Source organism: Jaculus jaculus, chromosome 1 (assembly GCF_020740685.1).
Source record: "Jaculus jaculus isolate mJacJac1 chromosome 1, mJacJac1.mat.Y.cur, whole genome shotgun sequence".
Lineage (NCBI taxonomy): Eukaryota > Metazoa > Chordata > Mammalia > Rodentia > Dipodidae > Jaculus > Jaculus jaculus.
Window position 1 is genome coordinate 337113845 of NC_059102.1, and position 14840 is coordinate 337128684.

Genomic DNA, 14840 nt, shown 5'->3' on the forward strand with positions numbered 1-14840 from the left:
GGTTCTTTGGGGGATCTTGGGTGTCTTAGTCAGATTTCTTCCTAACTCAAAGTCCAAAAAGTAACAACATACTTGGTCCAGAAGTCACAGCATCTTCCCACAACTGGCCCTGAGGCACTGATGGTTTGCAATGTTGAAGGGAAGGACCCTGTAAGTGTCATGGTGGGTGAGTGGTGCTACATATACACTGAAATCCCCTGGAGCGGACCCTGAGAAAAGGAAGCCGGACATGCTATGGTGGCATGGAAGATGGGCAGTATTAAACTCCAAGAATGTGAAAAATCACCCTCTTGGTCCAGATAATTTATGAAGGAAACAGAACTAAATCTATTGCTTACAAACCGACAGTGTGGTTTCAAACATGCAAAATTGAATTTTTCTTTTTACAAAGTTAAAGATACTTAAAACATAGAAAACAAGTTTTTTTAATATATATATATTTTTATTTATTTATTTATTTATTTATTTATTTATTTATTTATTTATTTATTTATTTGAGAGCGACAGACACAGAGAGAAAGACAGATAGAGGGAGAGAGAGAGAAGGGGCGCACCAAGGCCTCTAGCCTCTGCAAACGAACTCCAGACGCGTGCGCCCCCTTGTGCATCTGGCAATGTGGGACCTGGGGAACCGAGCCTTGAACTGGGGTCCTTAGGCTTCACAGGCAAGCGCTTAACCGCTAAGCCATCTCTCTAGCCCAGAAAACAAGGTTTTATACTTATGACTTGCTAGGATAGTTGCTCTATGTAAACCATAAACCATCTGCATTTGCTAATTTATCTCAGCCTGTGTTACTGCAAATGTGAGGACGTCTAAAACTTGGGTTTGCTGTGCTGCCATTCACAGTACTTTGTATGTTAAGTACGACGATTGATTCATAATGCAGTAGAGATATACAATGTTTTAGCTCAGGCTTGGAGAATACAAGGAGGGCAGATGACATGCGGCATGGTTCTTCTAGGAGAAGGAAATAGCATGAGAGGTGATAATAGTGTGTCTTCAAGAAGGGGAACCTGCATGCAGTTCTAAAGTAGATGGTATTATTAGGTGAAGGCCTGGATATGGAAGAAAGGAAGGGAGAGATCTCAACGATGATGTGGCTTGAGCAGCCAGAGAGGTGGTGGGGTCATTTAGTTATATAACAGGGCATGGAACAAGACTTCTTTGAAAACCACAAGTACAGCCTAGAAATAGAGGTGATACGTGCTGGGTGTGGTAGTACATACCTATCAATAAATCTAAATGTAGGTGATAATTAGCTCTATTAGAACTGAGCTCTTACAGAAAGAATCAGTCTTACCTCTTGAAGCTTATGCAGCCTCATTTTCAGAAGATTTAGACTCATTAAAAGCAAACCAACTGGGGTCAACTCAGTAGAGAAGTAAGGTTGTTATTTCCTTCCTACTTGAGGGAGGTAATAGGGCAAATGTGGACTATGTATCCCAGAGAACCAGTTGAAGAGATTAGGTGTCACAAGAAATGAGCAATGACTTTTGGCTTGAGGTTTCCTACAGAACAAAAGACTCTTGGGGCAACTTTGATGCAGCCAACAAGACAGAGAAGGATATTCTGAGATCATCCTATGATTCCGGGATGTGAGAATCATGGACAACATAGAAGTGGATGTGAGCTTTGCAGCTGAGGTCTGACTGGGTCTCACTCAGTGTTAGTCCAGTAAAGAAGTGGACAAGATGTACTTTCATTACTTGGTAGAAAAATCTTTCTGTAGGTCTTGGGTGCCAATGATGGTATGTTGGGTTTGTGATAGAACCTAATACGGCTTGAGTGGAGGTGGGCGGAAGGTAGGTAGCAAGCAAGGTGGACCTCAGAGGCAGCGATAGGGAAGGATATATGACCCTGGGAGGATTCTGCCTGCATCCGGGAAGTATGAGGTGTGGAAGTTCTGATGGGGCTTTCTACATAACACACAGTCATTCTCGTTTGGGACTTGCACAACAGAAGGCGGTGGTGGATAGAGAGAACGATCTTATCAAGACTCTGCTTCTTACTGTCTACGTATCCTTTCCTTTTCTCCCCTGCTCTCTTCTTTCTTTCTCCTTACACGCTCCCCTTTCTCATAATCTTTAGGATATCATTAAGACTCCTAAACACAAGTTAGCCTTTGATTTAGTGGATTGAAGAGGAAAAGCAAACACTTGGAAGGATACTTTACTGCTAAGATTGGGTTGGTCCTTGTCTTGTAAGAGTGGCTGAAAGGCACGGGACGTGCCACGGTTATTGCTGATGAGTGGACAAGGAAGTTTCAGTGGAAATAGAATAAAGTTCTTGGACTCAAATAACGATCTTTCAAAGATTTAGTTGTATAGAGATCATTGAAGGATAGTAAGTGACAAGTTAATGTCAAATCAAGTCCATCCCTAAATAAAAATACATGGGAACAAGTCATTGTTGTGTGGGCTTTACCCACATTTTCTTACATGTAAATGAAAGACTCAGTTAGATCACAAAATGTGAAAAATCTGTTAATAGAACAGATACTGGAAATCATACTTGTTTTCATTACCAGTATTTTTCACACTAGAAAGATAGTCACCAAAGGAAATAGTTCTTTTAGAAGTCTCTATTTTCTAGCATATTTCTGTTTTCTAATGAATTAATCTAGAGAGGAAAAGATGGAACCCATCAAATTTTCAGAACTGTAACAATTTAAGATCTTGTGTAAAGTGCTATAATATTTTACATCATAATAAGCCAAAATGAAAATGAGAATTAAATGAACTCATCAATTACCAAAAACCCCTCCATAATAGGGCAATTATAAAGTATCTTACAATGTGTGTGTGTGTGTGTGTGTGTGTGTGTGTGTGGTTTTTTTTTTTTTTTTTGGCCACAAATCTATTTAATGGTAGAGATTTGGGACAAGTATATACAGAAATTCTGAACACTTCCTTAATATGGAAAATGGGAGTTTGGCAACCAGCACGTAGAAGCTAGTTTTGTAATTCTGGATTTCATTCTGATATTAAAAGCCAACTCTTAGCAACCCATATCATTTGCTTGCCCCTCAGTACCTATGCTTGATTGTACCCACAGAGTAAAGGACTGTCTTCTGTCTTCCAGGGTGCTGGGCAAAGAGCTGTTCTGGGCTTGGGGTTTAATAACATTATGGGGCATGCAGAGATCCACACAGAGTGCAGACTAGCAGCTAAAACACATTTGCCTTTAAGCCCCAACTTGTTTTTGCCAGTGCGATGCAGGTGCCAGTGAGAAAAAGCAAACAAACCTGAGTGGTGGTGGCAGCCTCGCCAGCCACGCCAGGAGTGTTCTTGCAAGTACCACCATGGAGCCCTTGCATGCCAAGCAAGGCTAAATACGGCTTCTCTCTTGACACTGCACCATCCATCACAGAGGTAACAGGGACGGAAGCTTAAGGGCTTCTAATTGAAGTCTGCTTTCAGTGGTGAAGTTATTGACTTGAAGAGATCCTGTATAGCTGGATCTCTTTGCTTTATAGAATCTACTTAGGCCCAGAGGGAGATGACTGTTCATGATGTTGGTAGAGCAGCTACTATGCATTGAAGGGCCACACTGTTCCCCGTCTCCTCTCCTGCTGCCTCTGCTGCTGTCACCGCGCCTGCTGACACACGCGCTCCGCGTCCCCATGGGGGTTCCCGCTGCCACTTCTCCACCTGCTGCCTCTCCAGCAGGATTCACGCCTCCACTGCACCTGTCTTGTGTGGCTCTCTCAGCACAATCCACCCCTTTCTGAATAACCCTGGAAGGACTTTGGGGCAACGTAGGGAGGGCTACACTTTATGGACAATGCTTTAGTGGTCTCTGAGCAGAGATGGCAGAAATGGGAACCCAAGAAACAAGAGACTAAATGAGGGACATTGGCAATGACTTTTGCAGGTCTGTGGATTGATCTGCTATCCTACTATTGCAGGCTCACAAGTTGTCTCATTAATAGCTAATAGAATTCCTTTTCTTTAGAAAATATTAGCCTGTGTGGTCAACAACAAATTTCCCAAGTTCCTTAGGTAGGTGCAGGAAGGGGTGGATGGAGCCAGCATTTCATCTGGGATTGGAATTAGAGATACTGTAAGTAGATCCAGGAAGATTCTTTGAGCAAAATTTAAAAGACTAATTTAAACACAGGCAGCAGATAGCTACAAGGAGCTGAGAAACCCTAACACTCTCCCTAGTAACTTATCCTCACTTGATTCCTCACCATCCTATACAGTTTGCTTTTCCTAGTCTCACAGTAGATCCCAATAACAGAGTTGAACATTAACAGCATATTGATGTATTGAACAGAGTTCTCAATGACTATTTGTCAAATTTGACTGAATCATCCATAATTTGTTCTTGACCCAATGGGTTTGTTATTCTACTATAGGGATGTCATGTTGTTCAAAAAAGAAAGGGACAGATGTAAAGTATAGGAGAAGGGATTTGGCTAAGATCCAAGGAACACTGTTGGTAAGTAGGAGACAACCTTGAAAAAATGGGGTATCTTACTTCTTTTAGATCATTTTTATTTTAAAATAAAGATGAACATAACCTCCACATAAGGAGTATAGGAGTCTATAAAACTCATAGGCCATGGTCTATTTTTGTTGACAATATCAATAAAGACAGATAGTGTGATGATGCTCTGGAAACTTGGTTTGGTGAACAGAAGGCCTGGACTTTGCCTAGACTGCTCTGTGGAAGACACTTTGATTTCCTGACTTACTGTGATGGGACTTTCTATTTTTTTATTGAGAACGTATTTTGTATGATACATCATGTGTTGGTAGCTTCTTTTCTATCCTCCCTGACCCCATTCTTCTGGGGGGCCCTCCTGAGTGGGGTTACTGGTATTCCTCATGGGTTTGTGGGTTATGTGTTGTACAGTCAGTTATTGGTGGCAGGCAATGCCTCTGGGCACAATGTCCCAACATGTGGCTCTTACAATACATCTACCCCTCTTTTTGCAAAATTCCCTGAGCCTTGGTGGGGATGTTTTAAGTCTGGTTCAGTGATGGGCTCTTAGGAATCTCTGGATTTCTGCTTTGGGAAGTGTTTAGTATCCTAAGGGTCTTTCTTTATGAATCCTACCAAGTCTTCCCTGAGGATTCTATTTTCAGAGCCTAAGCCTCTGTCTGAAGGCTATTTGGAATGCACATACACATCCAAAAGTAAGGTGTAGAAATATTGCTTCTTGATTGATCTGCTAACTCCCTTCAGCATTGCACCCAAGGCTGATATTTTAGAAGAATTTTTTAAAAATATTTTTGTTTATTTTTATTTAGTTGAAAGCAACAGAGAGAGAGAAAGAGGCAGATAGAGAGACAGAATGGGCATGCCAGGGCCTCTGGCCACTGCAAATGAACTCCAGACGCATGTGCCCCCTTGTGCATCTGGCTAATGTGGGTCCTGAAGAATCGAGCCTTGAACTGGGATCCTTAGGCTTCATAGGCAAGCACTTAACCACTAAGCCATCTCTCCAGCCCTTTTAGAAGAATTTTTAAAGAAGTCTGGTCCTTCAAAATGGAAATTATATCAGGACAACTTCCTGCACAAGAGGTCTGTATGGCTTACAGCTCAACACGCAGGCTTCCCTTCTTTCCAGAAACTTGGTGGGATTATAAAATGGAGCCTCACAGACTCAGAAAAGGACAGGATCAATGGATCCAGCCTGTCCTTTAAAACTTGGGCTTTAAAATAAAACCAGCTGTGAAGGTGTGACTTATAGGATATTCTCCAAAGGAATTCCAATAGAACTGGGGAGAATATATGATTAGACTAGATGTTTGAAAGATCTGAGATTTGGTCATTGTGATACTGGCACATTCAATAAAAGTATATTTAAATGAAAAAATAAATCTATCATCATTAAAGTTTCGGTGTTTTCATAAAACTATTACTTTAAGGGTGAAGTTTAAAATACCAGATCAAAGCATATGGTGAAAAGTAAAAATTTCCCTACAAATCACATATCAACTAAAAAGCTTCTTTTATACATAGGAACACTGCTTTATGCGTATGAAAGGCCTTGAAGATGAAATATGAAAGATCCTGCCATAAAAAGATAATGCAAAACAAGAAAACAAAGAACCAATTCCAAAATAAAAAAAATTGAGACTCTAATATTATCCCTTCAGAATTCACATGTTGCTTTTTTTGAGTCTTGGGAGAAAGAGAACAAAACATAAAGATGGTGGTGAAACATTACTTTGTATTCTGTTACTGAGAGTCTTCTGTAGTTATATGAAAATTTACTTGCTCAGTATTATTCATATAGGTTGGTAAACTTACCTGGTATACAAATTGGGGTTCCCGACTAGAAAGTATAGACATGGAATTTTCTTTATTTAAAGCTTTATGCTGGCTGTTGCTTTTGTTCTTATTCATGAGGGTCTGTCATAGTTGACAATGTCTTGGCACAATATGAAACCATGTATATTTAATCTTAAAACCACAGCATTGTATCTCCTCCACACAGCTCTCTAGAGCAAAAGCTTCCTGCAGACCTCCTGGAGAATTTCCTGCCTGGGGCTTTTGCTAGGATACATCCTTTTGCTTTGTGACTCATGACTGGTAGTTGGAGCAGGTTAGGATCTAAGTCTCAGTGTAATGGATATTATGGGTTATAACTTACACTTCAGTCTCCATATGCATGATTTTCATCATGTAACATAAAACAGAATTCTCTCTGACACAAGATTATTATGTCTCTGATTCTCTCACTAAATATGAGGCCATTCTATGTATAAAGCTCTGAGGAGATACCTGGTGAACTGATGAAGTTCTTTTATGCGTCAAAGGGGACCATCCCAGAAAACAAAATCAATACTATGTTATAGCACAAGTGCCTTTCCAGAGCACGAGCCGTTACTGAAATGTCTGCACGTATTTATATATGTATGAGAATAGCTTGTTCACACAGCAGAAGAAGAAATGTTCAAATTTTATCTTGATATCATTTCTATGAGGTATTTATGGACATACTGAATCATTCCCATTTAATGGGCTTGGAAAGTGGAATTCAGGCAAAGAAATTCATTTATTTTCTTACAGTAATACAAACTAGTTATGGTCTGCAAATTGGCCCCAGTATTCCTTATTCCCAATTCAGTACCTTATCCCTATGAGCATACTGCTGCTCTCCACATATGAAAAATTTTCATATACTTAAGCTCTAAGTGAAAAAAACTGGCAAGCAGATAAGGAAATGAATTTCAACATGTTAACCAGATAATCTTGAGTGCTTGGTTATTTTTTTTTTCTAAGTACTTACCAGCACTGTGAAAGCATGCATGGTGGAGCTGCTAAATGTTGGCTCATCTTGTGTCTCTTGGTAGACCACATGGTACTGGGTGATAATGCCATTGGGGCATTCTGGCTTCGTCCAGTTCAGCAGCACGGAGTGAGCCCCACTGGCTTGAGCCCAAGGTGCTGGCAGGTCTCGAGGTGGGGCTTCCAGTGTCTGTGCCAAGGACCATGGGCTATCTGCTGAGCCCTTGGAGTTCTGGGCTCTGATCCGGTACTCGTACGGAGTGAAAGGCCTCAGAGTGTCTGTGTTGTCGGTGAACTCGAGCGAGCCTTCTGACCAGACGAACAGAAGAGACTCCTTGTCAGTGCCAGCAGGGCGTCTGAAAGGAGAGCAGAGCAGGCACGTTACCTAGTGACCCCTGCATACTTCCCCCAAGCTTTCCAGAGCAAGAACTTCTGAGAATTCTTCCTTCTGCATCATTCTCCATGATGAAGACTGTCTGTGTGGAAGAACCAGAGCTTAAGCTCTACTCAAGATCATTTTCTTTTCTTTCTTTTTCTTTTTTCTTTTTGGTTTTTTGAGGTAGGGTCTCACTCTAGCTCAGGCTGACCTGGAATTCACTCTGTAGTCTCAGGGTGGCCTTGAACTCACAGCTATTCTACTTCTGCCTCCCAAGTGCTGGGATTAAAGGCGTGCGCCACCACGCCTGGCTCAAGATCATTTTCTTAATGTGGTTGACATCACATGCATATAATTGTATGTGCATGTCATTATCTGATTCATTCTAAAAGTGCATATATCCCACAGAAACACATAAAATACAAGGGAGAAATAAATAAAGCATTACTTGTAATCATATTGTTTTGTATTATTCTAGAGTTCTGTTTTAAGGAAATGGACACAAAGCCAAGTGTGGGGATTTTCACCTGTAATCCCAGCTCTCAGGGGACCGAGATAGGAAGATTGCTTTCGTTCTAGGCTAGCTTGGGTTACAGAGTGAGTTTCAGATTAGCTGGGGCTAGAATGAGACTCTGCCTCCAAAAACAAACAAAAGGAAATACACACTATATAAGGAACCAAACGGGGGCTGGAGAGATGGCTTAGTGGTTAAGCACTTGCCTGTGAAGCCTAAGGACCCCGGTTCGAGGCTCGGTTCCCCAGGTCCCACGTTAGCCAGATGCACAAGGGGCACACGCATCTGGAGTTCGTTTGCAGAGGCTGGAAGCCCTGGAGCGCCCATTCTCTCTCTCTCCCTCTATCTGTCTTTCTCTCTGTGTCTGTCACTCTCAAATAAGTAAAATTAAAAAAAAAAAGGAACCAAACGGGCTACAGAGGTTATTCATCAGCTAAGGCTTTGCCTGCAAAGCCTAATGACTAGGGTTCGATTCCCCAGGACCCACGTAAAGTCAAATGAACAAAATGATGCATGCATATGGAATTTGCAGCTGTTTGAGGTCCTGGCATATCCATTCCCTCTTCTCTATCTCTGTGCTTGCGCGCGCGCGCGCACACACACACACACACACACACACACACACACACACAACATCTTATAAAGATCCAAATATTATTAAAAAACTTGAAGACGCATCAGCACATGTCAAGTACTATTGACACTTTTTCTGCATTTGTGGTCATCTGTATGTGCATTTACAGTCACACAGGGGTTCTTTTTCTGCTACACAGTGGCTGAAGGATGATGTTACTGGGAAACCTTACCCTTCTATGGTAGGTATATTGCAGTAAGGGCACTAATTGAAGCCTTTCTGTGTTTATGCCTTTTTCTAGAATTCTCCATCCTTCTCCTTGAGCTCGGCCAAATGACTTCCTTTTGCTAACAGGACATTAACAAATAGGATGACCGTGGATATGTCAAAGTGTCTGCGCAGGAGACTTCCCATTTTCCTGCTGCAGGGGAGGTGACTTCCATTAGGAGCCACCCAGGCTCACACAGGGGAGGAAAGCGCTGGCCCAAGAGGCCTCAGTGCTTCCTCACTTCAACTAGAACAAGGTCTCCTGCGGTGCCAGGGGGGCTCTGGAATGCTTCCTCATGCTTCTCACGTGTCACTTATTCTTTTCTCCATTTGAATTCTCTCTTAATTAAATCATCATCTCTCAAAGAAAAGGCCTTTCTCTCTTCCTTTTAAAATGTTTGCTGTGGCCATACATCAACAAACCTTTCTGAACCACTCCTATGCCAGCCTTTGTCTCAGGAGCAGGCGGTACAGAGATAGAGACCCTGCCTAAGGGAGCGCAGAGCTGAGTGCGGAGGAGAGCTGAACGCAAGCCCGTGAAAATAACTTGATACGTACTATATACATGGGGGCGATTGTCTTAAAGGTCTTTTTGTTGTTGTTGTTGTTCTTTTTTGTTTGTTTGTTTTTCAAGGTAAGGTCTCACTCTGGTCCAGGCTGACCTGAAATTTACTAAGTAGTCTCACGGTGTCCTCAAACTCACAGTGATCCTCCTACCTCTTCCTCCCAGTGCTGGGATTAAAGGTGTGTGCCACCACGCCTGACTGTTAAAAGATCTTTAAAGGGAAAAGACTGAAACCGTTCTAAATGTCTCTCATAAAAATCTATGAAAGTACAGAAAAATTTAAAAAAATTCTCCCAACTACCTGAGAATGGGATTGTTCATTTCTGGGAGTTTAGGCTTTATTAACTTGGACCCATACATACTCGTGGTAGTGAATATATAAAGCATTAAGCATCTGAGAAAGATGGAATCAGTCAGCTGTGAAGGTGGTCCTAGATGTCTGCATTGCACTTGGACCACAGTTTTGATCACGCAGGGGCAAAATCAATGCCAGTCTGACAGAGAGGAGGTGCCTGTGCTGGGTGAGTCACAGCATCCCAGCATCTGAGCCCACCAAGTACTCAAGAATTCATTTTTTCAAATGAGCCTCTAACAGGCATGTAATTGTATGAACTTTCTGCATTTTGCCTCATCTTTCTCATTTCTTACATCCTACCGGGCCTGCTTGGAGGAAGACTATAATGAAGACATGGGACCTCCTGCTCAGCTCACTGTCTAGTTGAGAACAGAGTGATGAATGAGTCAGTGTCTCCAAGCTGCTAGGAGTCTTTCATTAACACACTCTTCAGATGCTGGGAAACATACCTGTGGCCATATCAGATTATCCATCCCCATCTGAGCTTAAAGGGTGATGAAGAGCAAGCAAAAAAGGCAGGATGAGCACAACACACCATATCAGATTAACCAGTCCTATCTGAATTTAAAGAGTGATTAAGACCAAGTTCAAAAAAAAGGCACAAGCAGAGACAGACTTCCTGCTGGAGGCTTGAGAGGTTTCTAAGTCCCTCTCAAAGTCCTGAAATTACAGGTCAGCATCCTGCCTCATTATGATCGGTTCCCATGCCTGGACCAGATTCTGCACTCCACGTGGGTGCAATGTTTGGCCCTTGTGCTCGCCCCATGTAACAGGTACCAGGTGCATCATGGGGAGGGATCCATTCTAATGAACCCCAGGGCTCATAGCCAAGGACTCCTCTCAGCATTTTAAAACTGCATGCTAGGGATATGGTATGGCAAACAAGCCTACTTGAGTTCTACGGGGAAATAACATTTTGCTATTTTGTCTTGCTTTTTCCAACCTTGCTATGACAATTTAATTAATTTTATTAACCTCTCATGAATTTCCAAATTGAGATATAGCCATGATTGCTATAAAACTGACATTCTTACAAAAAAATTTGGTCAAAAAGGGGAAATTTAAAAAATCTCCACTATTTAATTAGCAATTTAAATGATTAAGTATGATACCAACTTGAAGTTTATTCGCCAAAACAGTGAAAGGGTACAGCTTGGGGAAGTATTTCTTATTTCTATCTACCAATTAGTAAATTAATTTCCACGGGGATAAGTGTTCCATCTATGGTGTAAAAGAAAGAATCCCTTTATGTTTTATGTTTAACACTTTGGGCAGAAGTGGAGGCGGAAACAATTTTCCTAGTTAAGATCTGCCTTCAACTTAAATGCACCTGGCAGTGTTTCTCCTGATCCTCCATGTTTACAGAAACAATATTATTATTTTCCTCTGAATAGCCACATGGTAATTCTCTGTTTAGAGGTCATTTGGGACACAGTTTGCTATTTTTTTTCCCCAGCTAGATTTCATTTATTGTTGCCAAACATAGAAGGATCATGAAATAAACATGAACTCTAGGACCTACGTATTTTAAAAGTCACTTGTCTCTCATAGTGTATCAATTCCCTTTCACCAGCAACACTCACTACTGATCTCTAGGATCAGTTGAATAAAGTTCTTAGAATGCAGTGCATTTTCTAGATTAAAGAATTGCTACACTCTCCTCACAAAGACCTTGAATAGGTAGAGGTATGCTTATCATGGGCTGAAGAGAGTTGCTGAGTAGATGAACGAGCTTCCTGCACAAGCATGAGGGCCTGAGACTGAGTTTGACTCCCCAGTGTCCATGTAAACAGCTGAGTAGAACACACATCTGTAGCTCCAGACCTGTGGGAAGCAGAAACGAGAATGGCCAGGGCTCATGAAAATGGTAGCCTCTCGAATCAGTAAGAGGATCCACTTCAAGGAAAAATTGGCTAATGAGTGATGGAGGTATACACCAGAAAATTTCCTTTGGCCTCCATGAGTGTGTGCACAGGGTACTATGCATGTGCATACACCACACACACCACCACCACACATGTACCATACACACACTCAGATACTAGAGAAAGAAATATCTGCACTCAGGGGAGAGAAGTGACAGGACTTGGCTCTGACATTTAGTGTGACGACATTGGACCAACTAGCCTGTGTCTTCCAACTTCTGCTTAATTTTGTAGATGTGATGGATAATCACTGACAACCCAGAAATCTAAGACTTCAGCCACGTACAGCAAAGTAAACAGAAAGCACTGTGTAAAATCCAGCACATGGTACAGCTGAGGTTAGCGTAGAGATGGCCAGTGAGCTGAAGCAGACTACCTGGAGGTCATTTAAAGGGCACTGAACAGGGAGGTCATCCCAACAGTCCACACAGGAACCATAAGCTAGGATGCTGTTAGAGGAAATGCAGACACAGGTAAGTTACACAAGGCTTTGTGACTATCATGTCAACAGGGTTTGTGGAGTGAGTGGATGGATGCTCTGGGGAAGAAAACATCAAAGATCTCTCCAAAACTTTAAGATTTCACCCATTTTGAACCTTCAGTAATCTGCCCTGGTACTGGCCAGTGCTCACTACCCAGGATTCTGCAAGGCATGTGCTCACAATTTATATTCCAGTCATGAGCAATGGCTTGCCTGTGCTTCACTTGTATTCCATGATATTTCATGCTCCCATAACTTTGATATCTGTTAATCTTTTTGCAATGTCTCTTCTCACCCTTTTCCCTATTTTCTGTTTTCTATCTGCTGGATCTAATTCATCTTCTAAAAGTTTAGCCCCAAGAAACTTTGTACAGTGTTTCTCCTGCTTCTCTCACACATAGTTGTATCCTTATCTGTGCTCTTGCCTATGGTGGTTTACTTGACACACTCTATTTTCTTTTGTGTCTATCTGTCGTACCATACCCCGAGGTCCCAGGGGATCATGCTGTAAACCTCAAGTCTCCGAGTGACCAACTTCTTCCGATGAATCTCCACCTCCCAGAGGTTCCACAGTGTCCAAACACAACGCCATCCATTAGGGAACAATTGTTCATGTACATGAGCTATTGGGAGGATTTTCCATTGCTGAAGGTTTAATATGGGTGAAATCATGGAAAAATTAAATCCACTTACTCCACAAGCCCTGTTGACATGATAGTCACAAAGCCTCTGTAATGCCCCTGTGTCTGCATTTCATCTAACAGCATCCTAGTTTAGGTTCCTGTGTGGACTGTTGGGATGACCTCCCTGTTCAGTGCCCTTTAAATGACCTCCAGGTAGTCTGCTTCAGCTCACTGGCCATCTCTACGCTAACCTCAGCTGTACCATGTGCTGGATTTTACACAGTGCTTTCTGCTTACTTTGCTGTACGTGGCTGAAGTCTTAGATTTCTGGGTTGTCAGTGATTATCCATCACATCTACAAAATGAAGCAGAAGTTGGAAGACACAGGCTAGTTGGTCAACGTCGTATATACATTTAAAATATGTGCAATGTACTTAAAGATAAACAGACATACCAGGCACAACTTTGCACACTCTCCTTCTTTAATTACCAAGGATGTCTTCCAGATCTGCTTTCCTCAAGAAAAGTTCTGGATAGCATGCATCGTGTTTTTACTGCCTCCCTCATTTAGCACATCACCATCTCATGCTCCCTTTCTGTGAGCGCTTACGAAATTCCCCGAGGCTGAGCCTCCTGTGCGTTCACTAACTTAGCTACATAACTCTACAGGAGACTTATCCAAAGTCACATGGCTAATACTGGCAGGTGACACATTCTGTGGTTACAGATCCCATGCTCTTTCCATGATCACACAACTCCTTGATCTCATCAGTAGTTACAAATAAGAACCCCAGATTCCCTAGGTTAGTCTATTACTGTCTCTGAAGTCACTCACTGAGTTCTCCCAGCCTGACAGCCACTTGGGCGTTAGCCTTTAGGTTTGAGGTTTGGCTTGTTCTGTTGGTTTTGTTCACCTAAACATCTTTACCATCTGGCCAAGCTTGTCAAAAGTAACTCCCATGCTTGAAACGAAACACAGAGTTCCAAAATGGACTGGATGACACAGGACCTTTGTGTGCTAGGCATATCAAATAACTGATCTGTGAAAAAGTGTTTGTTTATTAACTTCTACTAATTACTTTCCATTAATAGAAGTAAACGCTATTTTAATATGTTAACACTAATGCTTTCTACTTACATATCCCTTTACATAAAATGAATCATATGGCCTGTCATGCTTTGTTGGACTGTTTCTTGTTAGTCTATTTATACTGATTATGTTTTAATCTATTTTGTTATCATGTTAAAAATAATACAACAATTATTTCTTTCAATATTTTTACGAATCTTGTTTCTAACAATGGAGTCTTTTTGTTTTTTTTCCAGAAATAAGGCTGCTCCTCTGTGAGGTGTGGTCAAGCGTCATGTTCCTGCCACCGTGGACAGACATCTGCCTTGAACAGTTCCAAACTTCCCTGTCATGAGATTGGGAGCTGCAATTAGGTCTTTCTTCCTTTAAGTAGCTTCTGCGAGATATTTTGGTCCAATGTTGAGGAAAGTGACGAATACATGGGCTACTTTGTTTCCTTTTGGAAACCATAAGCATCTTTCCTCTTCACTAGGGAAGACACACTTTTTAAAACCTGATGCTATGTCGAGGTAGTACTGGACGAGAAGAGGGGAAACCACAGAGCGTCGGTGACTTGGGGGAACCATGAGAATAGTGAGGAGCATTTTCAAAATAAAATTGACAAGCTGGCTTCTGGTAATTTAATGAAAATATCTACCCATGCTCATCCTTGTCTTTGCTTCCAGTTACTGTGTTATTTTGTGGTGACAGAAAAAAGAGGAGCAAAGTGACTAAGCAGAGATTACATGCGACAGCCTGCTCAGAAATACTGCGGGCTGTGGATATCACTATATGAGGGGCCTTACTGTAGTCTCAGGGTGGAAAAGAACTACGTGCCTGCATGC

General features: G+C 41.8%; 1 protein-coding gene across 1 annotated transcript in view; it reads right to left on the bottom strand.

The window, feature by feature from the left end:
* Ush2a (usherin) overlaps positions 1-14840 on the bottom strand; it is a 755222-nt gene that overhangs the window by 87881 nt on the left and 652501 nt on the right. Inside the window, exon 60 of the mRNA XM_004672003.2 lies at positions 7248-7602. Coding sequence (XP_004672060.2) covers positions 7248-7602 — 355 coding nt within the window. The remainder of the gene's footprint in view (positions 1-7247; positions 7603-14840) is intronic.